Raw genomic sequence first — 13,718 nt, 5'->3', positions numbered from 1 at the left:
ACATAAAGGAAAGTGGCCTAGCTATACCAGATATCAAACTATATTACAAAGTGATAATCATTGAAACAAAATGTTATTGACTAAAAGATAAGAAATGTGAATCAGTGGAACAGATTGTGCAAACAATACACAGTAGCTAATGTCCATAGTAATAGATCGTTTGATAAATGCAAAGATCCCAACTTTGGGGATAAGAACTCATTACGTAAGTTCTGCTAAGAAAACTGGAAAGTAATTTGACAGAAACCAGGTACAGACAAACATTTCACACCCTGTTCCAAGATAAAGTCAAAATGGCACCTGATTTAAACATAAAGGATGATACCATAAGCAATTTAGAAGAGCATAGAATAGTTTAAAAATATAGAAGAATTTGCGACCAAACAAGAGACAGAGAGCATTATAGGATGTAAAATGAATAGTTTTGGGTTTTTTTACATTAAATTAAAAGGATTTACACCAACAATAAAACTAAGGCAATCAATGTTAAAAGGAAAGCAGAAAACTGGGGCAGGGGGAATTTTACAGTAATTGATCTCAGACACTCATGCAGGCCTCATTTTTCAAAAATATAGAAAATAAGGATAAGCAGATGAGTCATTACCTTTTGCCAAACGATCCAAAGATTAGAAGAGGCAGTTTTTAAAAGAAGAAATCAACTCTATCTCGTCAGTTGGAAAAAAATGCTCTAAATTACTAATGATTAGAGAAATTCAAATTAAAACAAGTCTGAGGTATCACCCCACACCAATCAGACTGGATAACATGAGATCAGACTGAACTCAGAAAAATAAGTCTTCCTGACTCCTGGGCTTGGAAACCTATTCACTGTGCCATCTAGCTGCCTCTATTCCAAAGAGATTTAAAAAGAAAAACAAAGAGGATTTAAATGTATAAATTATTTATAGCATTTTTTTATAATGGCAAAGAACTGGAAATTTATCAGTTTGAGGGTGGCTGAACAAGTTATGGGATATGACTGGAATAGAATACTATTGTGTTATAACAAATGATAAGCAGTTGATTTCAAAAAAAAAAAAAAAAAACTGGGATGATTTACATAAATTGATGCAAAGTGAAGTGAGAAAAACCAGAACATTTTACACAGTAACAGCAATATTGTATGATATGTTCAATTGTAAATTGCTTAGCTCTTCTCAGCAACACAATGATCCAAAACAATTACAAAGAACTCAAAATAAAAAATGTCCTACACCTCTAGAGGAAGAACCTATGCATTCTGAATGTAGATTGAAGCATACTATTTTTTCTTCATTTTTTGTGGGGGGTTTTTTGGCCTGTGCTTTCTCTCACAACATAATTTATATGAAAATATGTTTTACAAGTTTGAACATATTGAACTGATATAAAATTGCTTACATTTTCAGGGAGGGAACAGAAGAGAATTTTGAACACAAAAAAATTTAAGAACAACTGTTTAAAAATGTTTTTACATACAACTGGGAAAAATATTAATTTTAAAAGTTAAAACAAAAAAAAGCCAAAAAAAGACATGTATAGAAGATGTTCCCTACAATAGTTTAACAAATGGTTACTATAAAAATTTGATACTGATATGGTTAAAATGTCAAGAATGTTAGAGTTCAGGATGACTTAAAAAAGGCAAGCAAAATTAATAACAATAAAAAAATGTTTTATATTGGATTACTTGACATCTAGGGGAGGGAGTGGAGGAAGGAGGGGGGAATTGGGACACAAGGTCTGGCAAGGGTTAATGTTGAAAATTGCATATGCTTTGAAAATAAAAAGCTTTAATTAAAAAATTGTCCAAAATTTTTAAGCTATTCTGGATAGGAGTATTAAAAATGGGTTCAGTTGGTAACTAACAAAAGAAAGAAAGCAAAATTGTTCATTCTTAAAGAAACTTTCAGAAATAAAGGAGTGATCATCCCATTGTATTGTTCCCTTTGAAGAGGACATATATAGCACTGTGTATCACTCTGGGACTATATTTTGGGAAGGACAATGATAGGCCAGAGAACATGCAGAGAAGGACAACCTAAAAAATGAAGAGTTTGACTTCCGGCCAAGATGGCGACGAGGAGGCACACAGCTATGTAAGCTCCGCATTTTCTCTCAGAATCCATCTCATTACAAGCCTCTGAATTAATGCCTGACTGAAAAAAAAAAAAAAAACCCACAAACAGTTACCAAGAAAAGACATCCTTGAGATTCACCAGGAAAGGTCTGTTTTTGCTCCAGGGTGGGACGGTTTTAGATCGGGCACAGGCTGAGGGCAGGCAGCGGCAGCAAGAGCTTGGCAGGCAGCTCACAGCTGAGCAGACCGGAGTGGGTTGGGGTGTGATCTCAGCCGACTCTGCAGGGAGAGCTTTGCTACAGGATTGGATACTTTGCCCTGGCAGCAAGTCAGTAGCCCAGCAGAGAAGCTAAAAACACCGGGTGAAGAATACAACCCCAAACAGCTGGAGTTCCTTGGGACTGGCCACCCCGCCCCCACAGCGTCTCAGCATGGCCTCAGAGTCTCAGAGCGCAGGCGCAGCACAGTCCTGCTAGTGCCTCGCTGCTGCCCCTGCAGTCTGTAGAGGAAGCTCGGTAACGCCACTCAGCCCCTCCCCCAAAAAAGCAGATTCCATTTGGGGTTTTTTTTTTTTTTCTTTGCTAGTTTGTCTCTGATTCTTCTCTGACAAAATGAGCAAAAAGTTAAAAAGGACCTTAACGATTGACAGCTTTTATACAGACAGAGAACAGACTCTAAACCCTGAGGAGACTAAAAACAGATTATCTTCAGGTGAATCCCCACAGGAGGAGATCATCTGTTCCTCAGCACAGATGAATCTCATAGAAGAAATTAAAAAGGCTCTCACAAGAGAGCTAGAAGAACAATGGGAAAAGGAGAAGGAGGCTTGGCAAGAGAGACTGGAGAAGTCATTCCACTCATTTAAAGACAGAGTGGATAAAGAAAACAAATCCTTGAAAAATAGGATTAGTGAACTGGAAACAGAAAATAGCTCACTAAAGAATAAAATGGGCAAAATGGAAAAACATTCCATAGAACAAACTGGACAATTAGAAAAAGATATAAAAAAGTGAGTGAAGAAAACACTTCATTGAAAATAAGAATAGAACAAATGGAATTGAATGACTTGAGGAGACAAGAAGAATCAGCCAAGCAAAACCAAAAAAAACAAACAATGGAGAAAAATGTGAAATACCTTCTGGGGAAAAAAACAGACCTGGAAAACAGGTCTAGGAGAGACAATCTGAGAATCATTGGACTCCCAGAAAAATACAATGAAAAAAAGAGCCTAGACACTATTTTCCAGGAAATTATCAAAGAGAACTGCCCAGAAGTCATAGAAACAGAGGGTAAAATAGACATTGAAAGGATTCATCGATCACCCACTGAAACGGATCCTAAAGTCAAAACACCAAGAAACATAGTGGCCAAATGCCAGAACCCTCAAACAAAGGAAAAAATACTCCAAGCGGCTAGAAAAACCCAATTCAAATATAAAGGAGCCACAATAAGGATCACCCAAGATCTAGCAGCATCTACATTAAAAGATCGAAGGGTTTGGAATATGATATTCCAAAAGGCTAAGGAACTCGGTATGCAACCAAAAATAACTTACCCAGCCAGAATGAGCATCTTTTTCCAGGGAAGAAGATGGTCATTCAACGAAATAAGTGAATTTCACCTATTTTGGTGAAAAAACCAGAACTTAACAAGAAGTTTGATCTGCAAATATAGAACTCAAGAAAAACCTAAAAAGGTAAAAACAAATCTTGGGAACTATATTTCTGCTGTAAAGATGTATAAAAAATACATGTATACCTTGTTCTAGAAATTAGAGGTGGAAAGGACATTGTATCAGAAAAAGGGTAAAGTGGGGTTATATATGTCACAAAGAGGCAAAGGAAACCTGTTATATCTGAGAGAAAGAATGGAGGGGGATGAATATAGTGGGTATTTTACTGCCATAAGAATTGACTTTAAGAGAAAAAATGTTAGACATATTCAATATATGGTGAAACTTCTCCCATCTCATTGAAAAGTGAGAAGGGAAAAGTGAAAAGGGAAGGAATAAGCTAAGCAGAAAGGAATACAGAAACTGTGAGGGAAAGGAGTAAGATAGGGGGAGGAACTCTAAGGTGGGGAGGAGGGATACTCAAAAGGGAAGGCTGTGAGAAGCAAGTGAGTGCCTACTAAGTTTAATACTGGGAAGGGGGTAAGAGGGAAAGAAGGGAGAAAAGCATAAATAGGGGTTAACAAGATGGCAAGTAATACAGAATTGGTAATTTTAACCATAAATGTGAACGGGGTAAACTCCCCCATAAAGAGGAAGCGATTAGTAGAATGGATTAAAAGCCAGCATCCTACAATATGTTGTTTACAGGAAACACACCTGAAGCAGGGAGATACATGCAGAATAAAGGTTAAAGGATGGAGCAAAATCTACTATGCTTCAGGTGAAGTCAAAAAAGCAGGGGTAGCCATCCTGATCTCAGATCAAGCAAAAACAAAAATTGATCTAATTAAAAGAGATAAGGAAGGGCACAATATCTTGCTAAAGGGTAGCATAAATAATGAAGCAATATCAATATTAAACATATATGCACCAAGTGGTGTAGCATCTAAATTCTTAAGAGAAATTAAGAGAGCTGCAAGAAGAAATAGATAGCAAAACTATAATAGTGGGAGATCTCAACCTTGCACTCTCAGAATTAGATAAATCAAATCACAAAATAAATAAGAAAGAAGTCAAAGAGGTAAATAGAATACTAGAAAAGTTAGATATGATAGACCTCTGGAGAAAACGAAATGGAGACAGAAAGGAGTACACTTTCTTTTCAGCAGTTCGTGGAAACTATACAAAAATAGACCATATACTAGGACATAAAAACCTCAAACTCAAATGCAGTAAGGCAGAAATAGTGAATGTATCCTTTTCAGACCACGATGCAATAAAAATTACACTCAACAAAAAGCCAGGGGAAAGTAGACCAAAAAATAATTGGAAACTAAATAATCTCATACTAAAGAATGATTGGGTGAAACAGCAAATCATAGACATAATTAATAACTTCACCCAAGAAAATGACAATAATGAGACATCATATCAAATGTAAGTCGATGCAGCCAAAGCGTAATAAGGGGAAATTTTATATCCTAGAGGCTTACTTGCATAAAATAGAGAAAGAGAAGGTCAACGAATTGGGCTTGCAACTAAAAATGCTAGAAAAGGAACAAATTAAAAACCCCCAGTCAAACACTAAACTTGAAATTCTAAAAATAAAAGGAGAGATCAATAAAATTGAAAGTAAAAAAACTATTGAATTAATTAATAAAACTGAGTTGGTTCTATGAAAAAACCAACAAAATAGACAAACCCTTAGTAAATCTGATTAAAAAAAGGAAAGAGGAAAATCAAATTGTTAGTCTTAAAAATGAAAAGGGAGGACTCGCCACTAATGAAGAGGAAATTAGAGCAATAATTAGGAATTACTTTGCCCAACTTTATGGCAATAAATTCAACAACTTAAATGAAATGGAAGAATACTTTCTTCAAAAATTTAGCTTACCCAGATTAACAGAGGAAGAAGTAAATATCCTAAACAGTCCCATCTTAGAAAAAGAAATAGAACAAGCTATTAACCAACTCCCTAAGAAAAAATCCCCAGGACCAGATGGATTTACATGTGAATTCTACCAAACATTTAAAGAACAATTAATCCCAATTCTATATAAACTATTTGAAAAAATAGGGACTGAAGGAGTCCTACCAAACTCCTTTTACGACATAGATATGGTACTGATACCTAAACCAGGTAAGCTGAAAACAGAGAAAGAAAATTATAGACCAGTCTCTCTAATAAATATCGAAATAAAATCTTAAATAAAATATTAGCAAAAAGATTACAGAAAATCATCCCCAGGATAATATACTATGATCAAGTAAGATTTATACCAGGAATGCAGGGCTGGTTCAATATTAGGAAAACTATTAGCATAATTGACTATATCAATAAGCAAACTAACAAAAACCATATGATCATCTCAATAGATGCAGAAAAAGCATTTGATAAAATCCAACATCCATTCCTATTAAAAACACTTGAGAGTATAGGAATAAATGGACTTTTCCTTAAAATAATCAGCAGCATCTATTTAAAACCATCAGTAAGCATCATATGAATTGGGGAAAAACTGGAATCTTTCCCAGTAAGATCTGGAGTGAAGCAAGGTTGCCCACTGTCACCATTATTATTCAATATTGTATTAGAAACACTAGCCTCGGCAATAAGAGTCGAGAAAGAGATTAAAGGAATCAGAATAGGCAGCGAGGAAACCAAACTATCACTCTTTGCAGATGATATGATGGTATACTTAGAGAACCCTAGAGATTCTACTAAAAAGCTATTAGAAATAATCCATAACTTTAGCAAAGTTGCAGGATATAAAATAAATCCCCATAAATCCTCAGCATTTTTATACATCACCAACAAAATCCAACAGCAAGAGATACAAAGAGAAATTCCATTCAGAATAACTGTCGACAGCATAAAATATTTGGGAATCTATCTACCAAAGGAAAGTCAGGAATTATATAAGCTAAATTACAAAAAACTTTCCACACAAATAAAGTCAGACTTAAACAATTGGAAAAATATCAAGTGCTCCTGGATAGGTCAAGCGAATATAATAAAGATGACAATACACCCTAAACTAATCTATTTATTTAGTGCTATACCAATCAGACTCCCAAGAAAATATTTTAATGATCTAGAAAAAATAACAACAAAATTCATATGTAATAATAAAAGGTCAAGAATCTCAAAAGAATTAATGAAAAAAATCAAATGAAGGTGGCCTAGCTGTACCTGATCTAAAACTATATTATAAAGCAGCAGTCACCAAAACCATTTGGTATTGGCTCAGAAATAGATTAATTGATCAGTGGAACAGGTTAGGTTTACAAGACAGAATAGTCAACTATAGCAATATAGTGTTTGACAAACCCAAAGAGCCTAACTTTTGGGATAAGAATTCATTATTTGACAAAAACTGCTGGGATAACTGGAAATTAGTATGGCAGAAATTAGGCATGGACCCACACTTAACACCGTATACCAAGATAAGATCAAAATGGGTCCATGATTTAGACATAAAGAACGAGATTATAAACAAATTGGAGGAACATAGGATAGTTTATCTCTCAGACTTGTAGAAGAGGAAGAAATTTGTGACCAAAGACGAACTAGAGACCATTATTGATCACAAAATAGAAAATTTTGATTACATCAAATTAAAAAGCTTCTGTACAAACAAAACTAATGTAAACAAGATTAAAAGGGAAGCAACAAACTGGGAAAACATCTTCACAGTTAAAGGTTCTGATAAAGGCCTCATTTCCAAAATATATAGAGAACTGACTCTAATTTATAAGAAACCAAGCCATTCTCCAATTGATAAATGGTCAAAGGATATGAACAGACAATTTTCAGATGATGAAATTGAAATCATTACCACTCATATGAAAGTGTTCCAAATCATTATTAATCAGAGAAATGCAAATTAAGACAACTCTGAGATACCACTACACACCTATCAGATTGGCTAAGATGACAGGAAAAAATAATGATGATTGTTGGAGGGGATGAGGGAAAACTGGGACACTGATACATTGTTGGTGGAGCTGTGAACGAATCCAACCATTCTGGAGAGCAATCTGGAATTATGCCCAAAAAGTTATCAAACTGTGCATACCCTTTGATCCAGCAGTGTTTCTACTGGGCTTATACCCCAAGGAGATACTAAAGAAGGGAAAGGGACCAGTATGTGCCAAAATGTTTGTGGCAGCCCTGTTTGTAGTGGCTAGAAGTTGGAAACTGAGTGGATGCCTATCAATTGGAGAATGGTTGGGTAAATTGTGGTATATGAATGTTATGGAATATTATTGTTCTGTAAGAAATGACCAGCAAGATGAATACAGAGAAGCTTGGAGAGAATTACATGAACTGATGCTAAGTGAAATGAGCAGAACCAAGAGATCATTATATATATGTCAACAAAGATACTGTATGAAGATGTAATCTGATGGAAATGGATTTCTTTGACAAAGAGACCTAATTCAGTTTCAATTGATCAATGATGGACAGAAGCAGCTACACCCAAAGAAAAAACACTGGGAAATGAATGTAAACTGTTTGCATTTTTGTTTTTCTTCCCGGGTTATTTCTACCTTCTGAATCCAATTCTCCCTGTGCAACAAGAAAACTGTTTGGATCTGCACACATACATTGTATCTAGAATATACTAGGACATATTCAACATATATAGGACTGCTTGCCATCTAGGAGAGGGGGTGGAGGGTAGGAGGGAAAAATCGGAACAGAAGTGAGTGCAAGGGATAATGTTGTAAAAAAATTACCCTGGCATGGATTCTGTCAATAAAAAGCTACTATAATAATAATAAAAATAAAAAATAATAAAATAAAATAAAAAAAGAAAAGAAAAGAAAAGAAATGAAGAGTTCATGGAAGAAGTGGATATTTTTAATAAGGAAAAAAGAGGGAAAGCTATACTGGCAATCTTTAAGTTTCAGACGGGCTATATACTATAGAACTATTAGATGACAATTTACTTGTACTTAGAAGGCAGAAAAAGAAACAGTAAGCAAAAGTGACAAGGGCACATATTTAGACATGAAATAAGGAAAAATGCACTCACAAGTTTTTGAAAGAGCATTGTGTTGCCTCAAAAGATGATGGTTTTCTCCTCACTGAAGATCTCTAAATAGAGGCTGGAATTGCCCAACATTTTTATTAGCTATTCTTTTTCAGGTACAGATTGAACTAAAAGACCATTTAGGTTTCTTCCAGTTCTTAAATTCTGAGATTCTATAATGATTGCATAATCCTATCTTTCTCCTTTATCACCTATATAACCCCTAACAATTCATTTAACCCATCTGGGATTCAATCTCATTTGTCAAATGAGGTTTGTGCCTCTGCTATATCTCTCATTTATGTGGCCTTTTCTCCTCTGAAATGGTCCCCACTTTAGGGCAAGTCCATATCACCTCATGCTGTACTATTGTATGAGTCTTCTTATTGGTCTCTCTGTCTCATCTCCCTATGCCATATCATTTCCATGCAACTGCCAAAGTGATCTTCATAAATTGTAAGTGTGACCAAGTCAGCTCCTACTCAATCAATCCTACTGGCTCCCTGTCACTTCCAGGATCAAATATAAAAGCCTACTTGGTTTTTAAAGTCCCTTACCACCTATTCAATTTTCTTATGCTTTATTCCCTCCTCTCTCATGCCACTCCACAAACTATACAATCTGATGACAGTAACCTCTTTTATGTCCCACTGCACACAACACTCTGCTGACTTCATGCTTTTTCAATGGCCATCTCTCATTGCTTCCGTACGAAGTTTTTCCCATGTCTACTCAATATTAGTTCCTTCCTTCTTAGATTACCTTCAATTTACCCCATATGTCTTATCTATGTATTGTTGTTTTTTATGTTGTCTCCCTCCACCAATTAGAGTTTGAATTTAAGGGAAAGGATTGTTTTTAACATTTTTGTAACCCCAACACTTAGCACAGTTCCTAGCACAGATTAGCACTTAATAAAAATACTGCCTGATTTGACATAAATTGTTGATAAGTCGAAGGTCTCTTCCTGCTCTAAATTTTTGATCCCGTGTAAATGGGCTTTGAGGGTTTAAGAATGAGGGCTAACAGGAAATATACTAGATGCTGGAGATAAGACTATTAATAGAGTTGTAGGGGTTTGAGGAAGGGGAAAAAGGTTGACATTTGTCTTTCTTTCTCTTCATCTATTTCTTTTTCTATTACAAGTTAAATTAAATCAAATCTTCTTTCCAACTCCAAATTGCAACAAATTGTTTTTCATCAGTCCTAATGTCTTGAATAAAGTAAACACTTTATAAATCTTTTTAATTGGATCAACTAGAGCTTAAGCTCAGAGGGAACTACTCTAAGAATATATCAGTCTAGAAGTAGAAGAGAAAAAATATGGGAAATCCCCAAGGTTTTACAACATGAAAAAAAAGAGAATTCCTATGGATACTGGGTGACCTGAATAAGAATGCCATTCTTCTGAGATTGTTTCCATATTACTAGTATTAAATCATAAAATATAAACACAATGCATTGAAATGTTGAATTTTTCAACTCTCAAATTTTGCAACTATGAACCTAAGCAAATTGTTTCCTAAGCACATTAAGCATCCATAAAAAGATGAAAATACATACCTGAAAAAGTGAAAAACAATTCATTTTGTAAACCAGCTCTCTGCATCTTAACATGATGACATTCAGACTTGTTTAATGTTATTTTACAGGAAAGATCAACAACTAGTTTGCTCAAAATCTGAAGCAACTTTTTCTCAAATGAGACATTGTAGATACTATTGCAGGGTGCAGAATGATATCGAGCTGTGAACTGGTAGTAAAAATCAGGATTTACATAAGCTGCAAGATAAAATATAAGATTCCTTGTATAGACAAAAACAAAATTAACATTTTCAGTAAATAATTTATAGGCTCTAATTAAAATGTTTAAATTATTTAATAATCATTCAAAAACAAAAGTTCCTTGTTTACATATAAACTAAATTCTATATACAAGATGCCCCCAAAATCTTAGAGCAATCTATATGTAAATATATTCTAAGTGTGTTTCCATATGTCTTCGGTACAAAACTTAAGAATGGCACAGTCTGCCTTGGACCCAGCAACACTACTAGTACATCTGTACTTCAAAGAGTTCAAAGGAAAAGTATTTGTATGCAAAAATATTTATAGCAGTCCTTTTTGTGATGGTGATGAATTGGAAATTAAGGGGAAATTGTTCATGAACTTGGAAAATGGTAGAAAAAAATTGTGATATGTGTTTGAGATGGAATATTATTTGCACTATAAGAAATGATGAGTGGGATGTTTAGAAAAAACCTGCAAGACTTGCATGAACTAATGTAAAGAGAAATCAGCAAAACCAAGCCATTGTACACAGTAATAGCAACATTGTAGGATGAACTATAAAATGATCCAAAACAATTCTGATGATTTATAATGAAAAATGTCATCTGTATCCATATGAAACTTAGTATTTTTAATTTTCATTATTACTCTTGTTTCTTCATTCTGAGCTTTCTTTTGCATCATGGCTAATACAGAAATGTTTTGCATGGCTGCACAGATAACATCCATATCAAATTGCTGGCCTACTTGACTGATGTGGTAGATCCAGGATTTAAACCCAGACCCTCTAAATCTATCATTCTTTCCATAAAATCATACTGTGAGGACATTAAGGGATTGATTGATAAGGTATCTAACTGAGAAGAAGAAATTAAAGGCATGAGAAAAATCATAAGATCAAAATTTTAAAGCTGGTTGCATCAATGATCACAGAAGCATAAATTTAAAATTATTACTATAACTACTGACAGTATAAAATATTTAGGAATCTATCTGCCAAGGGAAAATCAGAAACTATATGAGCAAAACTACAAAACACTTTCCACACAAATTAAGTCTGATCTAACCAATTGGAAAAATATTAAATGCTCTTGGATAGGGCGAGCAAATATAAGATGACAATACTACTTAAACTAATCTATTTATTTATCACTATACCAATCAGACTCCAAAAAAACTATTTTAATGACTTAGAAAAAATAACAACAAAGTTCATATGGAAAAACAAAAGGTCAAGAATTTCAAGAGAATTAATGAAAAAAAAAATCAAATGAAGGTGGCTTTGCTGTTACCAGATCTAAACTTATATTATAAAGCAGCGATTACCCAAACCATTTGGTATTGGCTAAGAAATAGACTAATTGATCAGTGGAATAGGTTAGGCTCAAAGGACAAAACAGCCAATAATTTTAATAATCTAGTGTTTGACAAACCCAAAGACCCCAGCTTTTGGAATAAGAACTCACTGTTTGACAAAAATTGCTGCGAAAATTGGAAATTAGTATGGCAGAAACTAGGCATTGATCCACACTTAACACCATAAGCCAAGATAAAATCAAAGTGAGTTCATGACCTAGGCATAAAGAATGAGATTATAAATAAATTAGAAGAGCATAGGATAGGTTACCTCTCAGACCTAGAACTAGAGATCATTATTGATCACAAAATAGAAAAAATTGATTATATCAAATTGAAAAGTTTTTGTACAAACAAAACTAATGCAGACAAGATTAGAAGGGAAGCAATAAACTGGGAAAACATTTTTACAGTCAAAGATTCTGATAAAGGACTCATTTCCAAAATAGACAGAGAATTGACTCTAATGTATAAGAAATCAAGCCATTCTCCAATTGATAAATGGTCAAAGGATATGAACAGACAATTCTCAGACAAAGAAATTGAAGCTATTTCTGGCCATATGAAAAGATGCTCCAAGCCATTATTAATCAAAGAAATGCAAATTAAGACAACTCTGAGATACCACTACACACCTGTCAGATTGGCTAGAATGACAGGGAAAGATAATACGGAATGTTGGAGGGGATGTGGGAAAACAGGGACACTGATACATTGTTGGTGGAATTGTGAATACATCCAGCCATTCTGGAGAGCAGTTTGGAACTATGTTCAAAAAGCTATCAAACTGTGCATACCCTTTGACCCAGTAGTGTTACTACTGGGCTTATATCCCAAAGAGATTTTAAAGAAGGGAAAGGGACCTGTATGTCCAAGAATGTTTGTGGCAGCCCTTTTTGTAATGGCCAGAAACTGGAAACTGAGTGGATGCCCATCAATTGGAGAATGACTGAATAAATTGTGGTATATGAATATTATGGTATATTTTGCTCTGTAAGAAATGATCAGCAGGATGATTTCAGAAAGGCCTGGAGAGACTTATATGAACTGATGCTGAGTGAAATGAACAGGACCAGAAGATCATTATATACTTCAACAACAATACTATATGATGATCAGTTCTGATGGACGTGACCCTCTTCAACAATGAGATGAACATATCAGTTCCAATAGAGCAGTAATGAACTGAACCAACTACGCCCAGCAAAAGAACTCTGGGAGATGACTATGAACCACTACATAGAATTCCCCATCCCTCTATTTTTGTCTGCCTTCATTTTTGATTTCCTTCACAGGCTAATTGTACACTATTTCAAAGTCCTACTCTTTTTATATAGCAAAATAACTGTTTGGACATGTATACATATATTGTATTTAACTTATACTTCAACATATTTAACATATATTGGTCAATCTGCCATCTGGGGCAAAGGGTGGGGGGAAGAAGGGAAAAAGTTGGAACAAAAGGATTTGCAACTTTCAATGCTGAAAAATTACCTATGCATATATCTTGTAAATAAAAAGTTATAATAAAAAAATTAAAAATAAAACTATTACTATGACAATGTCAAACAATAATTTATATAAAGTCCTGGCTAGCTCCCTGGAGGCCTCAGGAACAGCTGGAGTCAGGATAAGTAAAAGTCTTTGGTCTTTAGGGAGAGAAGTGAAGTAGACAAACTGCCATGAGGCCCTCAACCAACTTCTTTTCTCATTGTCCTGCCTAAAAAGTGAGTCTGGCTTGTTTCATTCCACCCTCTAATCTTTGCCTATCTGGATACACCAAACATCAAGCCAGCACAGAATAGTGAGAAGGGGCATTTTCCCAAACATATGATAATAGAATCATTGTCCAATAGGT

General features: G+C 34.7%; 1 protein-coding gene across 1 annotated transcript in view; it reads right to left on the bottom strand.

The window, feature by feature from the left end:
- Window positions 1-13,718, bottom strand: part of ZPBP (zona pellucida binding protein) — a 125,242-nt gene that overhangs the window by 71,460 nt on the left and 40,064 nt on the right. The window contains exon 6 of the mRNA XM_031965484.1: window positions 10,274-10,492. Within this exon, the coding sequence (XP_031821344.1) occupies window positions 10,274-10,492 (219 nt within the window). The remainder of the gene's footprint in view (window positions 1-10,273; window positions 10,493-13,718) is intronic.

Source organism: Sarcophilus harrisii, chromosome 1, assembly GCF_902635505.1.
Source record: "Sarcophilus harrisii chromosome 1, mSarHar1.11, whole genome shotgun sequence".
Classification (NCBI taxonomy): domain Eukaryota; kingdom Metazoa; phylum Chordata; class Mammalia; order Dasyuromorphia; family Dasyuridae; genus Sarcophilus; species Sarcophilus harrisii.
Note: the sequence above shows the minus strand (reverse complement) of the source record. Positions and strands in the feature narration are given on the sequence as shown.